The sequence below is a fragment of the Antennarius striatus genome, chromosome 4 (assembly GCF_040054535.1).
Source record: "Antennarius striatus isolate MH-2024 chromosome 4, ASM4005453v1, whole genome shotgun sequence".
Taxonomy (NCBI): domain Eukaryota; kingdom Metazoa; phylum Chordata; class Actinopteri; order Lophiiformes; family Antennariidae; genus Antennarius; species Antennarius striatus.
This window is the reverse complement of record NC_090779.1, coordinates 17,578,582-17,597,072: the sequence shown is the minus strand read 5'-3', so window position 1 is coordinate 17,597,072 and position 18,491 is coordinate 17,578,582. Positions and strand designations below refer to the sequence as shown.

Sequence of the window (18,491 nt, the reverse complement as noted above, 5' to 3'; positions counted from 1 at the left end):
ACAGAAAAGAAGGGAAGGAGTAACGTCTGATGAGCAGAAAACACACACTGATCAAAAGCAGCCCGAATGTCCAGAAGACTGATGGTACATTACATAATGTTGAGTGTTTCTCTTACACAACGTCCTTGTAAACGTTGTGGCGATGAATATACAATCCCAGGCAGAGATTTATCAATAACAATACAGACCCTTCCTGTGTGGCTGAGTCAGGCCGCAGGCTGTGTGCCTGACTGCGTCTGCTCCTAGCTTATGATCTCTGACTGACATTGCAGACTTGAGTATGTCAACAAGATTAAGACTATTTTTTTCCTCCTCTTCCCTTCTCCCTCATCTGTCTGGACTTCTTTTGACCACCCAGTTCCTAATATGTGTTTCTTTTTGCCGTCACTATTCCTCAGTGCAATTTCTATGCTGTTTTGTGTTGATGATGCAATTTGCTTAGTCTTTCTCTGCTGTGTATTTCCACTACTTCAGTCTCTTTTGCACTCATTTTGGTCATCTTGTCAATCAAATTATAGTGACTTGAGCTGCTCCTTCTATTGTCTCTTTATTTGCCTGACTAGCCTCTTCATTTCCCTCCACTAGCACCCCTCTATTATTCTCTTGCGGCCGGAACAGTGTTGCCAAGGCCACTTGCAATTTAAAACATTGATGGGGACCTTACGGGTCTGCTTGCTGTTGCTGGGCGTGGCGTGGGCTCTCAGGTTCTCCTCAGCTAATTCCCGCTCACTGGAATGGTCACTTACCACGGAGTCACCATCAGAAGGCGAGATCCTGCCCAGACAAGACACACATGAATAACAGAAGCCAAAAAAACACACTAACATAATTGTGAAAAATCCACCAAGCCCTCTCTCGCTCTAGCTTTACCTGGACGGAAAATCCCTAACCACTCCTACCTGCCTTCCCCAATGGATGGGCGGAGCCCAGAGACTATATAGGAGCCAGGCCACATGCAGCCACTCCTTTACCTCTGGAGAACAAAGGAGCATGTGGATGCCTCAGCCTTCCTTGGAAATGTTTGAATTGAGTACATGACATGTGAGTTGTAAAGTTACTTTAGTTGACTATGATTTAGTTTTCAGTGATGATTAATTTCTTGATTATTAGGTTTATACTGTTTATATTTGAAGTTAAATGACCTTTTTGATTATTAATGATGTAAATTAATTATGGAATTAGGAATTAAGTAGAATTAATATTCTTTATCCTTTTGTCTTTGACCATTCCCTTGTCAGATGAAACCAGTTCAAACAACCTTGAAAATAAAAGATTAAAGTGGAACCTCCTGCATGTGCTCATCTGTCCTAACCGACACACCATTGAGTTGTAGTGACTCCTTAAAACCAGATCATCCTAAAGCCTAAATATTCTACATAATGAAAAGTAATTTCTAAACAAAGAAAGTTTTTCCAGAGAGAAAAGATCAGTCTGAACAGCTCATAATGAAATATGAATGAGACTGAAGATCCTTCAGTGTCTAGTACATAAATATTTTATCTAAGGATCTGTCAAAAGCTATTTGTCTGCTTGACTGTCTGTTCAAATTGAGGTGAGCAGAAAAAAAACATCAGTAATGGGCTACAAATGTAACTTAAAGTAAATGTCTTAATATCTATATAAGCAAAACACTTCATCAAGAAAGGGTATTTTTTTAAACAGGTTCCACAGCAGATTAAAGAAACATGATCAAAAACTAACTAACCACTGGTTAAAACACTAGATGAGTGTTTTAAGCAGTGGTTAATTTTTCACCATATTTTTAACGCATCACAATTTCTGCCCTCTGCTGTCAAGGAGCGCTGACCTTTCTCGCCTTCTTGTGTTGCGGGATGCTTTGGTGGAGGAGCCCAAGTTTTTGGGAATGGGTGTGGGTATCTCCCCATTCTCAGAAGGACTGAGGCCATCTTTAGTGGACATTGCTGGGGGTCCAGGGCCGAGCCCTGCTGGGGCAGACTCCTGAATTACCATGACATCATCCTTACTCTGCTGGCCGAGGTGAAGTTTGGCAAAGTCGAATCCTTTCACGCTAGGAGCCTGCAACTGAGGACATGGGTGGAAGAGAATGGAAGTAAGGAGGAATATACTGTAGTTTACAGAAATACAGAGTGGAAAGAAATATACAAATATATGTAGCAGAAGTTAGTCATTAGAGGGGCTGTTAAACAAGATGTACAATAATGTGTGACGACAGAAGTATAGGGTAGTGTTTATCATCCTTCAGTAAAATCACATTACTGTATGACTTTAATCTGCTTTATAAACAACATGTATGCAAGTCCAGACTGACTTATTTATGAACAGCACTGTTCCCCCCAAACCAGGAGCTGTGAGTGAAAACAAATCTGCCAAAGTACTGTAATGCCTGTTAGTACAGAACTGCTAATCTAAACGGTGTCTCTTTGAATGGAAAATTATTCATAGAAAATGAAGCTGAAATGGGTAATAATTAGCGTAATTAACATTAAAGCTGAATGAAAGGAAACCACACGACTAAGCAGCTGTTTTAATGCGTCAAACTCATTAAAACAAAGAAAATTGGGAAATAATTTCTAGAGAGAAAATATCTATAAATTTTCAAACTAACAACACAGTGATATTCCATACATTTTTAAATCTAGAGGCTGGAAATACTTCAGCAGGGAAATCTATCTTAAAGTGCAATAATTGATTTTGTTTGTGGACGTCACAACTATAAAGCATGGCCCTAATTTCTAATGCTAAAAAGCACTGGTCAGTGTATCGACTAAACTATACCTCCTTCTTTGCTCTCTGCCCTTTAGTTAACTCTGTCCTTCTGTCTTATTTCTTCACTTCTCCTGTTTTCATTACTGTTTTTCTCTCAAGTCTTCTTTGTTCTTCTGATTTGAATCCATTCTTTCTAGAAGCCTCTTCTTCCTCCTCTTGTCCCTCCTCCTCTTGTCCCTCCTCCTCCTCCTCTTGTCCCTCCTCCTCCTCCTCCTCTTCTTCGGCTTCTTCTTCCTCCTGTTCGACTTCTTCCTCCTCACTGTTCATACTGTGTTTGGGAAGAGCTACTGGCCTCTATGTGAAAGTAATTCTGGTTAAAGTTTCAATCTGTATCAGAAACGTCTGGACTATCAATTATTGACTACCGTAGTTTCTACAACAAGGCAAGATCTGGACAACAATCGGGCAACAGACACATAAACTAAACCACATCTACATCCTCTAGAAACGAAACAGTTTTATACCTTCCCCCTTTTAACCTCCTTCTCTTCTTCCTCCTCCTCTTCTTCATACACCTCTTCTTCCTCATACTCCGTTTCACTAAAATCTAGATGCTTTTTAGTTGGAGGGCATGTCTGGACAAAGGAGGTCGCTGATTCTTCAAGTGAGGGAGTCGACTGAGAGAGAGGGAGCGTTGTTAAGTGACAGATGATTGTGTTAAGCAAAGATGGTACCCTAAGAGATTTCTACTCGTTGGATTGTACCATTCCAGCGTGGAGTGTTTAATTCACAACTCGGCTCAATCAAAAAAGAAAAAAGTCAAGATAAATGAAAGTCAGACCAGAAAGATGAACTGGGAAGACAGGAGTCTAAAAAACCCCAAACCCAGCAGCTGCAAACGAGGACAGATGGGAGTGTTATAGAGTGCATAGATGGTTGGTATTGGTCCAACATATGTATGAAACTATAAAAAGCCATTTTTAAATTTCATTACATATGATGAACATGTAACTGGAAGCGAATTTAAAACTGCCTGATAGCTAGGCTCGCTCCAGCATTTCAGGTATCACAATACACACTAATATTCGGGCTACTCAATTTCAAAAGCACAGTACTATTGATAAATTTGATCCTGTTTCTCTCAAAGTGAACCTTTGTGCTTCTAGCAAAGACTGAGGGGCAATTTCATAAATGGATTGGTCCTACAGTTATATAGAAATCCCTCCAAGAGAGAGATGTGAAAGAGCAGCAAAACTACATTAAACTATGGGGGAAAACAAGCCATAAAGTAAAAAAGGTAACGCATGAAAGAACTCCAGTTCAACCACATGCAGTTTATATATATAATCTATATATACAAAAACACAGATGGCTCTGCTGCAAGGAAAATTTGTATGTGTAACATACTGATAATTGTTTGATAAATCTGTACACAATGAAATATAACAACATATTTCTGTCATCTGTGAGTCAGGTGAGATAATTTTTTCTCTACATCTGAACAATTCTGATGTCATAGAACACTTTCAATTCTTAAAACGTGCTGCAATAAATATTTTCTTCCAGTTGGTTTATTTTTGAGTTTATGTAATCCAAAGACACAATTTTAAGATGAGCTGTAAATTTAAATAGACTGTAATGCACCGAGAGGACTCTACCTTCTGTCTCTGCTGAATAGAGGTCATAGCGTCTGGCTGGAACTCCAGCTTGTCTGTCCGACACAGTTTCCAGTATAGGATTGAAATAATGACGATGACCACAAGGAGGGGGATCACCACTCCAATGACGATCCACATGTTGGTGTTCTCAGAATCGGATGGTGAGGACGGTGCCTTCTCTACAGCTACAGAAAAAAGAATACAGAGTTTTTAGTTGAGCTTCAGGCACAAATCTGCACCGAACTGAGTCATACAATATAATTTGCATAGTTGGTTCGATATTTCAAGTATGCCCACTTATATTTCATATTTACAACACATCTTGAGAATGCAGAGCTAACTTTGTGGTGGTAATTATAAATTAGGACTCATATGTAAACATGGTTATACTCTAGGGTAAAAGGCTAATGTCTGGAAGTGGATAAGGGTATGAACATCTGTCAATTCAATGTATGAGCTGGTTGAAGACTTTTAATGTCTGAGTTTGTTGATTACATATTCTAATGACAGATGTTTTTGTTGATAATTTAGGGGATGGGAATCTTACAAGCCAATGGCTTCTACCCGTCAACCCTTTTTTTTTTCTTTTCGGATGTTGCGGATGATGTTTCAACACTGATGAAAGTGAAATATGTTGTAATAACGTGTCTGGAAAGAAGAAAACTGAACTGAATAAATAAATATCATCCCCATGGGAAGTATAAAAGGGGAACACAGCACACACAGAACCCCCTTGAGGGGTTCTCACTATGCCGTTGTTTCTTGTTTAGATTCTTAATGAGGAAGACAGGCTTTTGGTGAAATTTGTACAGAGAAAAGTAATCGACCTATACTAAAACTTAGCTCAACACAAGCAACTAAATAATTAACAAATTTACATTATCAAATCCAACAATATACCACAACCTTTAATTATCAGCTCAGCTTCATGGTCTAATTTTGGCCCCGTTACCTGTCACTATCTGAGAGAATTTGTAACTTGCAACCCTTTCCTCCTGTAGCCTAAAATTTTTAATTTGTAATTGCCCTGTTGAATGAAGGAATGAATGGATATCATTAACTTCAAGCTGTTTCCTAAACAATGCGGTCTGTGTCCACGAACAAAACCTAAACACCCCCATTAATCTGCTAGGAACAATTTCTAAAACAGGTCTGCCAAGAATCACAAATGATGATGTGTCAGCAAAAGGCTTAGAATTGTTCAGTCCACGTATTTGTCAGAAACATTTTTTTTATTTCTATGGTTGATGAGTTTTCATCTCCTGGCAGAGAAGGCCAGAATCCACATCATCTCAAAGACATCAGTTTATGCCAATTCAAGTACGTTTTTTCACTGCAGGTAAAAAATATTAATAATAATGAAGTCCATCTTTTGCGTCTCTATCCACAGGTAAAAGGTCTTATTTAAATCTCCATGCCAGAACCAAGGAAAATGCCGGGGACTGACTACCTTGCATTTGGATTCTTGCAAATTCTAGAATTCCTGCAGACATGACCATGGTCCTTGACCATGTCAAGGACCATCTTGTTATACATACGCTGTGCCAAGATTCCCTGCACACGATATCCCAAAATGATAGCAGCCCGTTGAACATCCATGCTGTTGAGTAGGTTGGCTGCCTGATCTGCAGGCATCCTCTGACCACTGGTATCCTCTACAAAATACACAATCTCTAAGGGATGGTCCGCACCCAAAAGCCGGCTGACACTTACAACCTGGGGGGAAGAAGCAAACATGCTCAGTGAAATATATAAACACATAATAATCCCATTTGTTGTGCTCATTTTTTATGAAGTCACCTTTAATCCATGCCTGAACATTTCTATTCAAGTAATGTTTGCATTGTTTTTTATTTGCACTACAGTATTCATACTGTAGTGCAAATAAAAAACAATGCAAACATTATGTGTGTGTATATGTGTGTTTGTGCATGTGTCTGTGTGTATGTGTGTGTTTGTGGGAGTGTGAGAAAAATGATTCTTCAGAAAATCAGATGCTAAGTCTGAGTCACTTCCTTATTATGTTCAACGCACATACGCGCACACACGCGCACACACGCACACACACACACAAAGATATATGAAATATAAATAAGAAAAAATATGAAAGAGCATTGCATTCTAGCATGAATGGAAGGAATGGTAAAACTTCTATGTGTAATGTGTTTCATATTTGTAATTTTGAATGATGCCAGAGCCTAAGATCTAATATTAGCAAAAAGAAAACAACAGTATGGTCTTTTGCTTTCCTTACCTGCAACGATGCAGTAGGCAGGAAGAGTCAGACAATTACTTATACTCAGATTCCTGTTTAAAGATCACCATGTGCTCTAACTGAGGTCACATCAAACAGACGGCTCTTGTTTTCCCATTTTTGTCGTAACAAATCTCTTTTAGATATTTTACTTTTATAAAATTTTAGTGTCTTGCGATGCTAACTCGTCTGATTTCTGAATTATTTTCCCATACTCTCTTACCCTCAATACAATCTCTCAAAAACGGAGGAAAACTCTTGATCATGCCAAATGCAGGACACAGACTGAGAAAGAGAATCAATTAATAATTGATTTGCTCTTAGCAGCTCTCTAGCTCACATCAAGTAACAGGACCATGAGTAATGGCGAAGAAGAGAAAGAACAAGGACTCATTAGGTTGTGGTCTTTGAGTGGCTTACTCCGGGCTGAATGGGATGCTGTTGCTATGGAGACAGGCCCCTATCCTGTCCCCTTTGAGATGAACAGAGCAGGTGCGGAGCGAACCCACAAAAGCTAGAGTCTGATTAGTAAAGCAGTAAGGCTTTTGGTTGCTACAAACACTGCAACACTCAAATAATGAGGCCTCAGTACTCAGGGAAGGTAGTCAGACTCTGCTTGCAACAGGGAAGGATGATGTAAATGGCAATTCCATACTTTACAAACATTCATTAAATAGCAAGGAAAGTTTTGGTGTTTAATGAGTAAGAAATTAAACTAGAAGAAATAATTTTTACTTTTGTAATTTTTTCAAAGAAAAGCATTCCATCCTTCCCTTGAATAAACACTTGCAACGTAATAAAAACACATTTTAAAAATAGTCAAAATGGTTGTAAAGTGAGAGAAATTATTACTTCTAATTTATTCTATAATTTATTATTTATTATTTTTCAGATTTTTTAAGAACAAAAGAGATATTTGCAGCAGCCAAAGTTTCAAAGATAAATTCCGATCAACCTCTATAAACGGAAAGATAATTTACCCAAATATTTATCTTATCTAAAGGATGTGTAGATGTTAATCCAGTTACTGGATTATTACTTACATTACTGGAATATGTAAATATATATGGAGTACCTGAACACTGTTATTGCTTATGGTGGTGGCTCTCTTAACACGTCTGATTGATCCCATCGCCTCCCCTAGCAACATGGCCACCCGACGTTCCATGTTGGCTTGGAAGGTCCTCTCCCCCACTTTATGGTCCAGCACTCCCAGGAGCACTATGTCCACAGACAACAGGAAATAGGCTCTCAAACATAGCAGCTTTCAAAAATGGCAAGATTAGTGAGCGACATACCTGTTCTAAGCCATGAGGAACGAAGCAACTGGGTGGTGTTCAACTCTGGATAGTGGAAAGCTGAAAAAATGTGAAATTATGTTTAAACACAATAATGTTTCATTTAAGTTCACAGTTGGTAAACAAAAAGAAGATTAATTGGTATTTTAGTAAAGGGGATGCATAAGTAAGTCAATATTTCTAAAATATACACAGACTACTTTGCAGTACTCACGCTCAGCAATCTGCAGCACAGGAAAGCCCATGTAATAGCTGAATTCCACCATTGTGAGCTTCATCAGAGCATTGCTAACCTCTGACCCCATCAGATAACCCCTTGAACCACGAACAGTGAAGGTGATATCCACTGGATGCCTGACTAGTTGTTGTTCCTGATCTTTAGGAGCAGCCATGGTGATGTTTATAATCTAAAATATGAATAAACAGATTTATTAAGAAGAAAATGATACAGCAATATGTACAAAATATTTTCTATGCAATTGGAGTGGTTTCTGGGATAGATTGTCTGTCCATTTAAGAGTTTGAAGTTTTCATCCAGACATTATTGTTTTCAGTGACAAAATGCAGAATACACCAGTTGTTCCATAGTTATGTACCGTAGTTAGCTATGTTTCCATTCTGTAAAAAAATGCTTGATTTAATACTGACTCTAACACTATAATTCAGGCATTGGTCTAATAGGATTACATAAACCTCGAACTAAACACACAGTCTAATAAGCTCTTTATTAACCAACAGTAAGCTTCTTAAATACTCAACAACCAGAGTATAAATTCCTTCAAGTGAAATGCCCAAATGGATGAATGGATAGATGAATGGGCAGACTGAATATAAAACTGATTCAGTCAAGACTACTCATTTATGTCTTACAATGATCAGCAATATTAAATAAGGTCAATCTCTATTCATTGGTATAAATTCAAATGCTACAACTGTGATGATAATGAATAGTCAGTCATCTTCAGATTACCACTGCTATATCCACCGCAGCGGGTCACGGGGAGCCGGAGCATATCTCGGCGGCACAGGGCGTGAGGCGGCGGACACTCTGGGCATGACGCCAGTGCACCGCGGAGCCACACACAAAGACATACAACCATGCACACACACACTCATTCCTACGGGCAATTTGGAACGGCCAATCAATCTGAAGCGCATGATTTTGTGGGTGGGGGGAAGCCGGAGAACCCTGAGAGAACCTACGCAGACACGGGGAGAGTATGCGAACTCCACACAGAGCGGGACTCGAACCCGGGTCCGCCATGTTGTGAGGCGGCAGCGCTACCCACTGCGCCGCCCCTTCAAAGAAACATTCCAATCAAATTCAACCTAAGCTGCAGCAACCATTGTAGTCATTCAATTAAATGTAGGCAGTCAGGGTTTAATTCAGTCAACAGACAAACTACTGAGATTTTAATATAGTATGACAAAAAACAAAACAAAAGATGTTTTACTTTTTCAAACAGACAGAAGCTTTATATTCTAGGGGTGGTAAGCAGTTGTGGGAGACAAGAGCTCTACATAAATTCATTAGATACAATCAGAAATGTCACTCTTATTGACACTATGTCTTTCAGCTTTGGAACAATGCTCAAATGAGAAGTACCAAAGGAACAGCTGCATACAGTATAGAGCCGCTCATGCTTTCCGTCCTTTCAGGGTCTCACTCACATGCACTGTGAAGTTGGTTGACTCTTTGGAGCGTCTACACACTTCTGCAAAGGCCATGGTCAGACCTCTTTCAATACTCTCACTGAAGTTGCAGAACCGTACATCTATGTTACTTGGAACAAACTGCAGCACTGAGTGGAGAGAAAGTTTAGAAACTAAAGGTGAAGACAAATCAATTCAAATGTTGTCAACACAGCTGTTTGTTTAAAAGTTTTTTACCTGTGTGGATTTGATATTTATGGTCTGGTGCTATCCAGTTGGTAGACACAGAGAGGAAGCGGCGACCAGATCGTCGTAGAGCATTGATGACAGATATGGCTGTGTAAACAACTGGACCAGACACCACCCGAAACACAAACTTTGGTGGGGGGTCCACAACCTTCACAGAAAAACCACATAAATCACACATTAGAGTCATTCATTCACAATTAAGTAAAAAAAAAAATCAGAGGTAATCATGATCTTTGGGATCATTAAATAACTAATCATGTAGATATTTTACCTGCAGCTCCACTGATTTGTTGAATTCTGCTTTTAATATGTCCCTTAATTGTGATTTGGCAAATCCAACAGTGGCTCCTTGAAGAAAGCCTTCAGAAGAAAGCATTACGCTGAGTATAGTTGTATTCCATTATAAAACAGTTCAAATTTTCAGCCATAATTTGCAAACATATGACACTCATTGTGCAGTACATAGAAATATATCTCAGACTCACCAATTTTTACTAAATAAGAAGGCCTGTCACGGATGCAGAGGTACTGTCGTGATGTTGTTAATGCATTTGTGGTAGAAATTGTATTGCCCCTAGTTGAGGATTCAGTGGTGGCACCAGCTGTAGTTGTGATTTGAGCAGAAGTACTGCTGACAGCTGTAACTGTCTGTACAACAGTAACACTACTATTCTCACTGCTAGTTGGAAATAAGGTCACTGTGTCTGTGATGTTAACTCCATTATCAGTCACTCTCTGATCACTCATCACATCTGGGACGACCACAGTAACATTAGACATGGCTTCAGTTGAATTTGAACTGATATTGAGCATTATTTCAGTTGTAACACTGGAGTCTTGGGATGTTGATTTTGTTGTGCCATCAGTGGTGTGGGTGGGGGCTTCCGTGGGAACAGGGGAGAAGGCTACGGTTGCAGACAAACCAGCAGTGTTGTCTATGGTACTTTGTGAAAATGGTTCCGTAACAAACCAATGGACATCCGTCATGGAGGAAGAAAACATTGCATCATCTAGTAGCAGAGGCATGGTATTGGGTTGTGTCGCCTCTGTTAAAGTGGTACTGTCGATTCCAAGGGGTTGTGTAGCTGCAGACAAATCTGTGGCTGACACGTGACTATCCAAGGAAGAGGAAAGGGGATCATAGAAGTAGGTTGGGACAATGGATGGATACAGAAGAGTCTCAGAGAGACTGACAGGAGGACCCTCTGTCGTTGCTACAGTGCTTGCGTCATCATGAGGCTCAAATCCAGAGAGGTCGCTTGAGAAGTCCTTGGTGTCATTGATGAAGCTGCTGGTGGGTTGGATATCCGTAGCAACGATGGACGTCACTGTAATATTCCCTCTGTGTTCAACCTCAATGCCTGAACTGTTCTCCTTGCTCAACTGAGTGGTGTAATATTCCAAACTGTTCATATCAGGTAAGAGCACATTAGTGGGATGAACTGTGAGGGTATCAGGCCAATCTATGTCCAGTACGTTGGGTATATCACTATTAGCTGTTGGGGCTGAATCTAATGCATTGTGAATGCTTGGGAAAACAGAGGAAGGATCAGTCGATTTCAGTTGAACAATGGTGTTGTATGCTGTCATAAGACTGGGAGAAGGTGAGACATGGACAGGGTATGTAGATGAAGGTGATATACCCACTCTAGAAGGAAAAGATGTATCGTAACTTTCTGTATATTCTTCCAGATCATAGGAGTCAGAGGGTACCTTGGTGACCAAATAATAGTCATCTCCCTCAGAATTTAAGAATGACATTGTCTCTAAGTAGTCCCCTGACCCAAAGTCAAATTCCATAGTGTTTGTGGGGTAGAAGTCCTCTGTAGAGGGTTCAGTTGGGTCAGATAAAGGTGATGTGTAGTGGGGAGCAATAAAAGGCACGTTGTAGCCAGGGGCCAGAGTGTTATTTGGTTGTGGTACCATGTTTATCTCATGGGGCGGTTTGTGTCCCACTAAGGAGGCACTGGTAGTTGCTAACTGGTTCACATCCAGAACATCACTATAAGGTTTATCTGCTGCAGAGTCAATGAAAGACAGTTTAGGGGTCTCAAGAGAGTGAACAGAAAGGGAAGCAAGTCTTTGCTCTAAAGAACCATCCTGCTGTTTTCTGAGAATTGTTATCTGCTCAGCATTGAGACCTAGCTGCGATGATGCTGACCTTAAAAAAGCAGAGGGACTTAATGATGCCAATGTATCGGGCTTCAGCCTCGATACATTTAATCTGGGCTGAAGCTGGGATGATGTGGTAAAAGATTTGGCCAGTTTCATATCGGTGGAAAACTTTGCTAATGCTTGAAAATGAGAACTAGATCCCAGCAAAGGTTTGGAAAGACTTAATGATGGAATGGAACTCGGATGTGCTGTCTCTTCAAGAAAACTGGCTGTCAAATGTTTGAGATTTTCAGGGGCAAGATTTTCCCTAATGATACCAGCTTCATGGGTTGGCTTGAAAAATGTCTGTTGGACACCAGGTGAGACCAGATTCTCAGCTGGTAAGGCTGATGCTGGCGATTTTGTTGAGCTCTTCATATTTCCAAGGAATTCCATGGGGTACTGTGTGAGAGAAAGTGAGTCATCTGTAGAAAGAGAAGAAAAGAGAGAAAGAGATGTAAAAGTTTATAATTGGATGATGAGGATATTAATGACTGAGTCAAAATGAATGAATGAATGAGATTTTGTCAGTATATATGTTGCTGACCACACTGTCCAATGGAAATGCCGAGTGAAACGAAACACACTATTTTTGAGCAGAGCATAAGTAGCGTGGAGATGGATTGGACATTGGATGCAGGTGACTGCAGCAACACAGGTGACAGAAACCAGAGGATTGAGTGGGAGTGAAATCAGAATATTGAGGACAGGAGGGAAAACTGGAACAGGGCCCATGACAGTCTGGATGTTTTATACAACTTTAGGTTTTGAAATCATTTAAGAATATTTTGAACAATGATTTATGAACTGAAAGTATGAATACAAAGTGGAATTTGAGATATATGATTTAGATTGATATTCAGTAAATCTAATGTACCAATCTAGTGTACTTCATTGGTAAAAAGGTAGGTAACAAACCTATGTTTACCACTTCACTGTGTATTCACTGAAAAATTAATCCTGATTTCAATCCATACTATTATATTACTATAATACTACAATAACGTCATATTTCCTTACTTAGTGACAAAAGTGAATTACTTTAATCAAATGGAAATGTCAATAAGTTACAGCAGTGGAGGAATCATAATATAAATAATGTACCATAACATAAAAGATCATATCAGGCTATAACATGGAATCATAATAAAAGCTGACAATGACAATGGTTTCCTTGCTTTCTGTTTTGAATTACAGCACAGTCATATTTTGACAAACACACACTGTATGTCTTTCAAAGTGATTAAATGGTGGTGCTTGGATAGCCTTGTCTTTTCATTAATTGCAGTAATTCTGCTGGGAATATCCCACATCCAGTTTGTGGTACCTGACATTTCAGTGATGTATTGGTGGAATTTTTGGCTTATTCGGAGTGATTCATATTTCTTACATGCCACACTGAGATCCTTGTCTGTGTAGGTTCTCAGTTATCCAGGTTATGGTTATTAAAAGCTGTTTAAATCAATCCACAGTACTTTGAGAAAGTTCCGAAGAAGCCTCTCGGATGAGAGGTGAAACATCTTCAAGAATCTTTCTTAAAGTCCACTGGATTGGTTTCAACAGCTTTGGACTGAAATCCTCAAGAACAATGTCAAACCAGCATAATGTAGGAATGGAGCATGTGGCTAATGTAAAAGATTACCAACTTAATTTGAGTACCAAAACCCTTTCCATGTTGTGCAACACATTTATGATCTGATTTGAAAAGTTATTTGATTAGATAAGATGATACAGCTCTGACAAGAGGAGTACGTTTCTGTAGTTCAGGTAAACAGACCTTTAACAAGTCTAAGTAGCTGCTTCAGCTTGTTTCTTTGATATGATAAAATTAACTCTCGGTAACAGTATTTTTCTAAACCCAAACACAAATGTCGTGGTTGTGCTTGAAAAAATATTTGTACATTGTTACCTCCAGAGTACTGAGACACAGGAGCCACTGACCAATCAACAATTACATTAAAGATGAGTTAATGTGACTTACATGAAAGAGATGTTATCTTACGGCTCACGGAGTTGTACATAATCAGAATAAATCATGATTCAAACAGAATAACAATAAATAAATCAAGGACCTGAAGGTAGGTCTTGAACAGACAAAGGCTTAAAAGATGATATAATCTCCATTGCCAGAAGCAAGGAAACAACAGCCCCATACCAGGTGACCAAGCAGCTACTTGTTATGAGGTTACTCTTCATAAAGCGCATCAGCTATGCTGAATAATACACACTTAAAAATAGCTTCAAATCAGCTGATGGAGAGGACTAATTTTAACAATGGAAGCACAGAACAGACTGCTTCAATAAAAGATAAACAAAAAACAAGAAACAAAGAGAGACTCATCATCATCCCTTCATACAAGAAGATGATCTCTGCCTTAGTCCAATAGAAAATTCCAAACTTATTACCTACACTGGTATCATAATCGAATCAAACGTCAAGCCAAATGGGTCCTCCTTTGTTTTGACAAGTGTTTCAAACCCTGAGGATGTATCACACCGCTTAGAAAACACAAATTTATCACATTTTGGGCTAACCAAATAAGGATCTTAATCAGAAGGGTCTAGTTACCATTTCTTTTGAATATAAAAAAATAAATAAATTGTGTCATAGAATTTGGTGTGCAGCGCTTTTCTACACCTAATAATGAATCTAATAAAAGATAATATATCTATCATAGTATTTATCAAATGTTTGTGGTTCTCCATTCACTGTTCCTTTCAACAAACCGATCCTCTCAGATTTCTTATTTACTGTTAACATTTTAAATGCCACAATAAAACCTGAAGCCCATGCCTTCAGTCATATACATCTTTATGTGACTCCAAAATGTTATCTCACCTCAGAATGCCCCTATAGTTATTCTGACATTTATTGTCATGTTTGAACTGCACATGAAGTGATGACAGTAAAATATACAACCAATTATGATAAAAACAGTTTTGGTCAGGTGACTAATGACATACACTTGAGTTCTGTGACATTTCTAATATTGTAATGGTTTGCATAAAGCAAACCATTGCATTCAAAGAGTTGTGGTAGGATTTCATTTTGTGTTGAGTTTTTAATCTTAATAATAATAATAAATCTTTATTGTCCACCAGGATGGAAATTCATCTTTGGCTCACCAGACTTACAAACAAGACATTTAAGACACAATACAGCAGTGAGGATCACACCATAGAAAGATAAGACAACAACACTAAGAAGAGATAGTCCAATATTTAAAAAAAATTGCTTCATCATCATCATCATCATCATCATAATCTTTAGGCATTTGACATAACAATGTTAACTGAGATTGAAAAGGTGAATACATATCCCTAGCATAAACACAATGAAAACAATCCTGTAAAACAACTACTGCCTTGCTTACATTAGTGCACTGTGAGCTCAGTGTATTGAATTGTTCCCCTTGTATCACAATATACATCATAATTCCATATTCCTGCCAACACAGAGCGTTAATCATAATATCAATAACTGTTAACAAGTTATGATGATCGTGAGAATAATGATGATTGTTAAAATACACAGTGGAACCAAAATCATTCCATCTATCCATCCATTTACTTGCAAGAACAGAAATAGTATCTTTATTCATGCCCTTGGAGAAATTATTTTTTTTCCACCCACAGCCTATTGTTCATACACGTATGCCATATACACATATAGGCCTTAGAGAATGCACACACAAGGGGCCAGTGAGCATGAAGATAAATAGTGAGAGGGAGAGGTACAGCAGCAGGCAGCTACTTCGTGTTGCGCCAGGCGATTAACTTGTAAGAAGACGGTGCCTTGCTCAGGGGCACACAGGTCTTGAACTGGTCACCCTCCGGTCCCTAGCACAAGACCTAGTGTACTCAGCTACTGTCACCCCAAGAGATGGCACAACTCTAATCGTCTCGTCTACAACTGCTTCTCTGCTTTGTGGGTCATGGGTTACGCTGGGGCCTATCCCAGGCAACTATGGACAGGAGGCAGGGGATGCTCCAGATGCATCGCCAGCACCATGTGGAACCACACAAAAGACAACTACTCACACGCACAAACTCACACCTACAGACAATTTAGGCGGATCAATTTACCTAAGCTGCATGTTTTTGGACGTGGGAGCAAAGAGAGAGAACCCACAGAGAACCCACACATAAATGGGGAAAACACAAACTCTGCACAGAAAGGACTCAAACCTGCAACCTTCTTCCTTTGAGACAACACCGCTACTCACTGTGCCACCAGCAAAATTTATTATTTTTTTCTTTTTTCAAGCATTCAAATGATTGCAGTTTTTAATGTTTGTTTCATTTACAAAAACCCTAACCCTGTCTTCTGCATCCTCTTCTCTCACACTAACTACCTTCATGTCCTCTTTCACTACATCCATAAACCTCCTCTTTGGTCTTCCTCTAGGCCTCCTGCCTGGCAGTTCAAAACTCAGCATCCTTCTACCAATATATTCACTATCTCTCCTCTTGACATACCCAAATCATCTCAGTCTGGCCTCTCTGACTTTGTCTCCAAAACCTCTATGCTGCTAAGATGAGAGTTGCTAATGCTCTGAAGAATTACTAACAAAAAGTGATGAATCATTCCTCTTTAATACATGCCGGTTTGGAGAGCAGCACTTTGAATATCACATGGACAATTGTAAAATACCCCGAGTTCTTTGAGGGGTTATCGAACTTCATCACCTCCTGTGAAATGACCAATTCAGGGTCAGTGAATTAGCCCTTAACGCATAAACAAACCTCCACCTCAAACTGTAATATGTTGTCAACCCAGATAAGGCACATTGTCCCCAAAAACTTTAATACAAACATTCTCTCTTAGTTACAAAAATATTTTCACAAAAATTCAAACAAACCCATAAAATACTATTTAATAAAAATATGCTTAACCAAAGTACAACACAACTGTACAAAGTCTTCCATGTTGTGTTTAATTAAGCAGGCATGGCCTTAATAAGTGATTGGTAAATTTTGGTAACGTCAGAGCTCAGTGTGGAGGACAGCTGCCAGATGCACAGTGAGACTGGATTGTATTGGTTCTGAAGTTACAGGGAGCAGAAAATGACAAAGGTCTTCAAGACCAAGCAGGAATGACACCTGTCCCCCGAAATACAAGCATGTCACACTCTGCTGGACCTTAAATATCAGGTCACCAGTGCAGAAATGTCAAATGCTCAACTCATATAAAATAAGTATTACATTATCATTCACAATTACTCTTTACTCTGGAGAATGTGACTTATTTCAACAATAGGTCATTATTTCATTTTCACTTAAAACTCATTAGGGGAAGAAGATCAGTCTGTTATTGCATTTGCAACAAACAAACTATGGGTCATAGTTGCTAAGTCTCACATATTCCGCTAAGTTTTGAAAAGATGACTTGCTTTCTCATAAATGAGTTATGGTCATGTAATAGAAACAAATAGTTATTCATGTCACGGTCTCATCTAAGAGTGAAAATTTATAGAATGTACTTATGAGATGAAAAACCCAAAGCTAATGAGATTAAATTTGTATTCATAAGAACTTAATGTGTCTTTACTCAACACCTGGTCTGATGAAGAGTGATTGCACACATAAGCTTCACTAAATATAAACCTGACCATTAGAATTTTTTTATACAGATTAATTTTTGGCTACAACCAGCTAATTTAGTGAAACCATATTTGTTCATATTTAAGCACACAACAATAGAACCATAATGTCCCTGTTAATGCTTGGATGCTTTGTTCTGTGTCTGTTTATATATTGGATTACAGGGTTGGAGTAATGCCAGCAATCATCTAAAAAGGATTCTGACAGAAGAGGGATTATAACTGTCACTGACTGATCAGATGTTCTTTTTCCAAACAATAAAAAAGGACTGGGCATATTCTATGCTGAAGGCAGGTACAACTTTAGGAGACTAAAACAACATTAACCTGTTTGCCCATGTGGATAATGGTACAATTTGTAAGGTTATATAATAAAATAAATGTCCCTCTCACCCATGTGGGGTGGTATATCTCTCTCTCTCTCTCTCTCTCCTCTCTCTCTCTCTCTCTCTCTCTCTCTCTATACATATATATATATATATATATATCTCCCAGCTTCTCGAGGATTACTGTTGCTGCACTGTGAATCAGCTTGTTGGTCTCAGTTATGTTCCCTGTGGGGATGGTTCTTATTGCAGCATTCACATCTTCTAGCAGATCTTCTGAAGGTACTTGACAACTTAGCTAGGTATTTGTCGGAGGCTCCAGGTTTCCATTTGGGTCACGATCTTCCTTCTCAGGTCAGCAGCTCTTGTACTTAGGCTGTCCCCCCGCTGACCTGGTGTCCTGGCTCCCTCTTGCCGTAGCATTGTTGTAGTATTTCATCAATGTCTAGTTGTGATAGCAGTTTTCGGTTACGGATGTTGAAACACTGGGCTAACAGCTGTTTCTTTGTTAGCCTTGACTGTGGGTTTCGAAGCATCCATTGGTCCCACAGCTGCCCATATATCCCCTCTCTCCGGGATCGCTCGTGTAGTAGCATTCCAATAACTCC

General features: G+C 39.1%; 1 protein-coding gene across 1 annotated transcript in view; it reads right to left on the bottom strand.

Moving 5' to 3' along the window:
* The window catches only part of si:ch211-1e14.1 (UPF0606 protein KIAA1549), a 31,844-nt gene that overhangs the window by 7,204 nt on the left and 6,149 nt on the right, over positions 1–18,491 (bottom strand). Inside the window, exons 3-13 of the mRNA XM_068314040.1 lie at positions 10,286–12,379; positions 10,072–10,160; positions 9,789–9,948; positions 9,570–9,700; positions 8,113–8,305; positions 7,899–7,958; positions 7,676–7,821; positions 5,885–6,062; positions 4,347–4,531; positions 1,808–2,043; positions 665–774 (exon numbers count right to left, since the gene is read on the bottom strand). Coding sequence (XP_068170141.1) covers positions 665–774; positions 1,808–2,043; positions 4,347–4,531; positions 5,885–6,062; positions 7,676–7,821; positions 7,899–7,958; positions 8,113–8,305; positions 9,570–9,700; positions 9,789–9,948; positions 10,072–10,160; positions 10,286–12,379 — 3,582 coding nt within the window. The remainder of the gene's footprint in view (positions 1–664; positions 775–1,807; positions 2,044–4,346; positions 4,532–5,884; positions 6,063–7,675; positions 7,822–7,898; positions 7,959–8,112; positions 8,306–9,569; positions 9,701–9,788; positions 9,949–10,071; positions 10,161–10,285; positions 12,380–18,491) is intronic.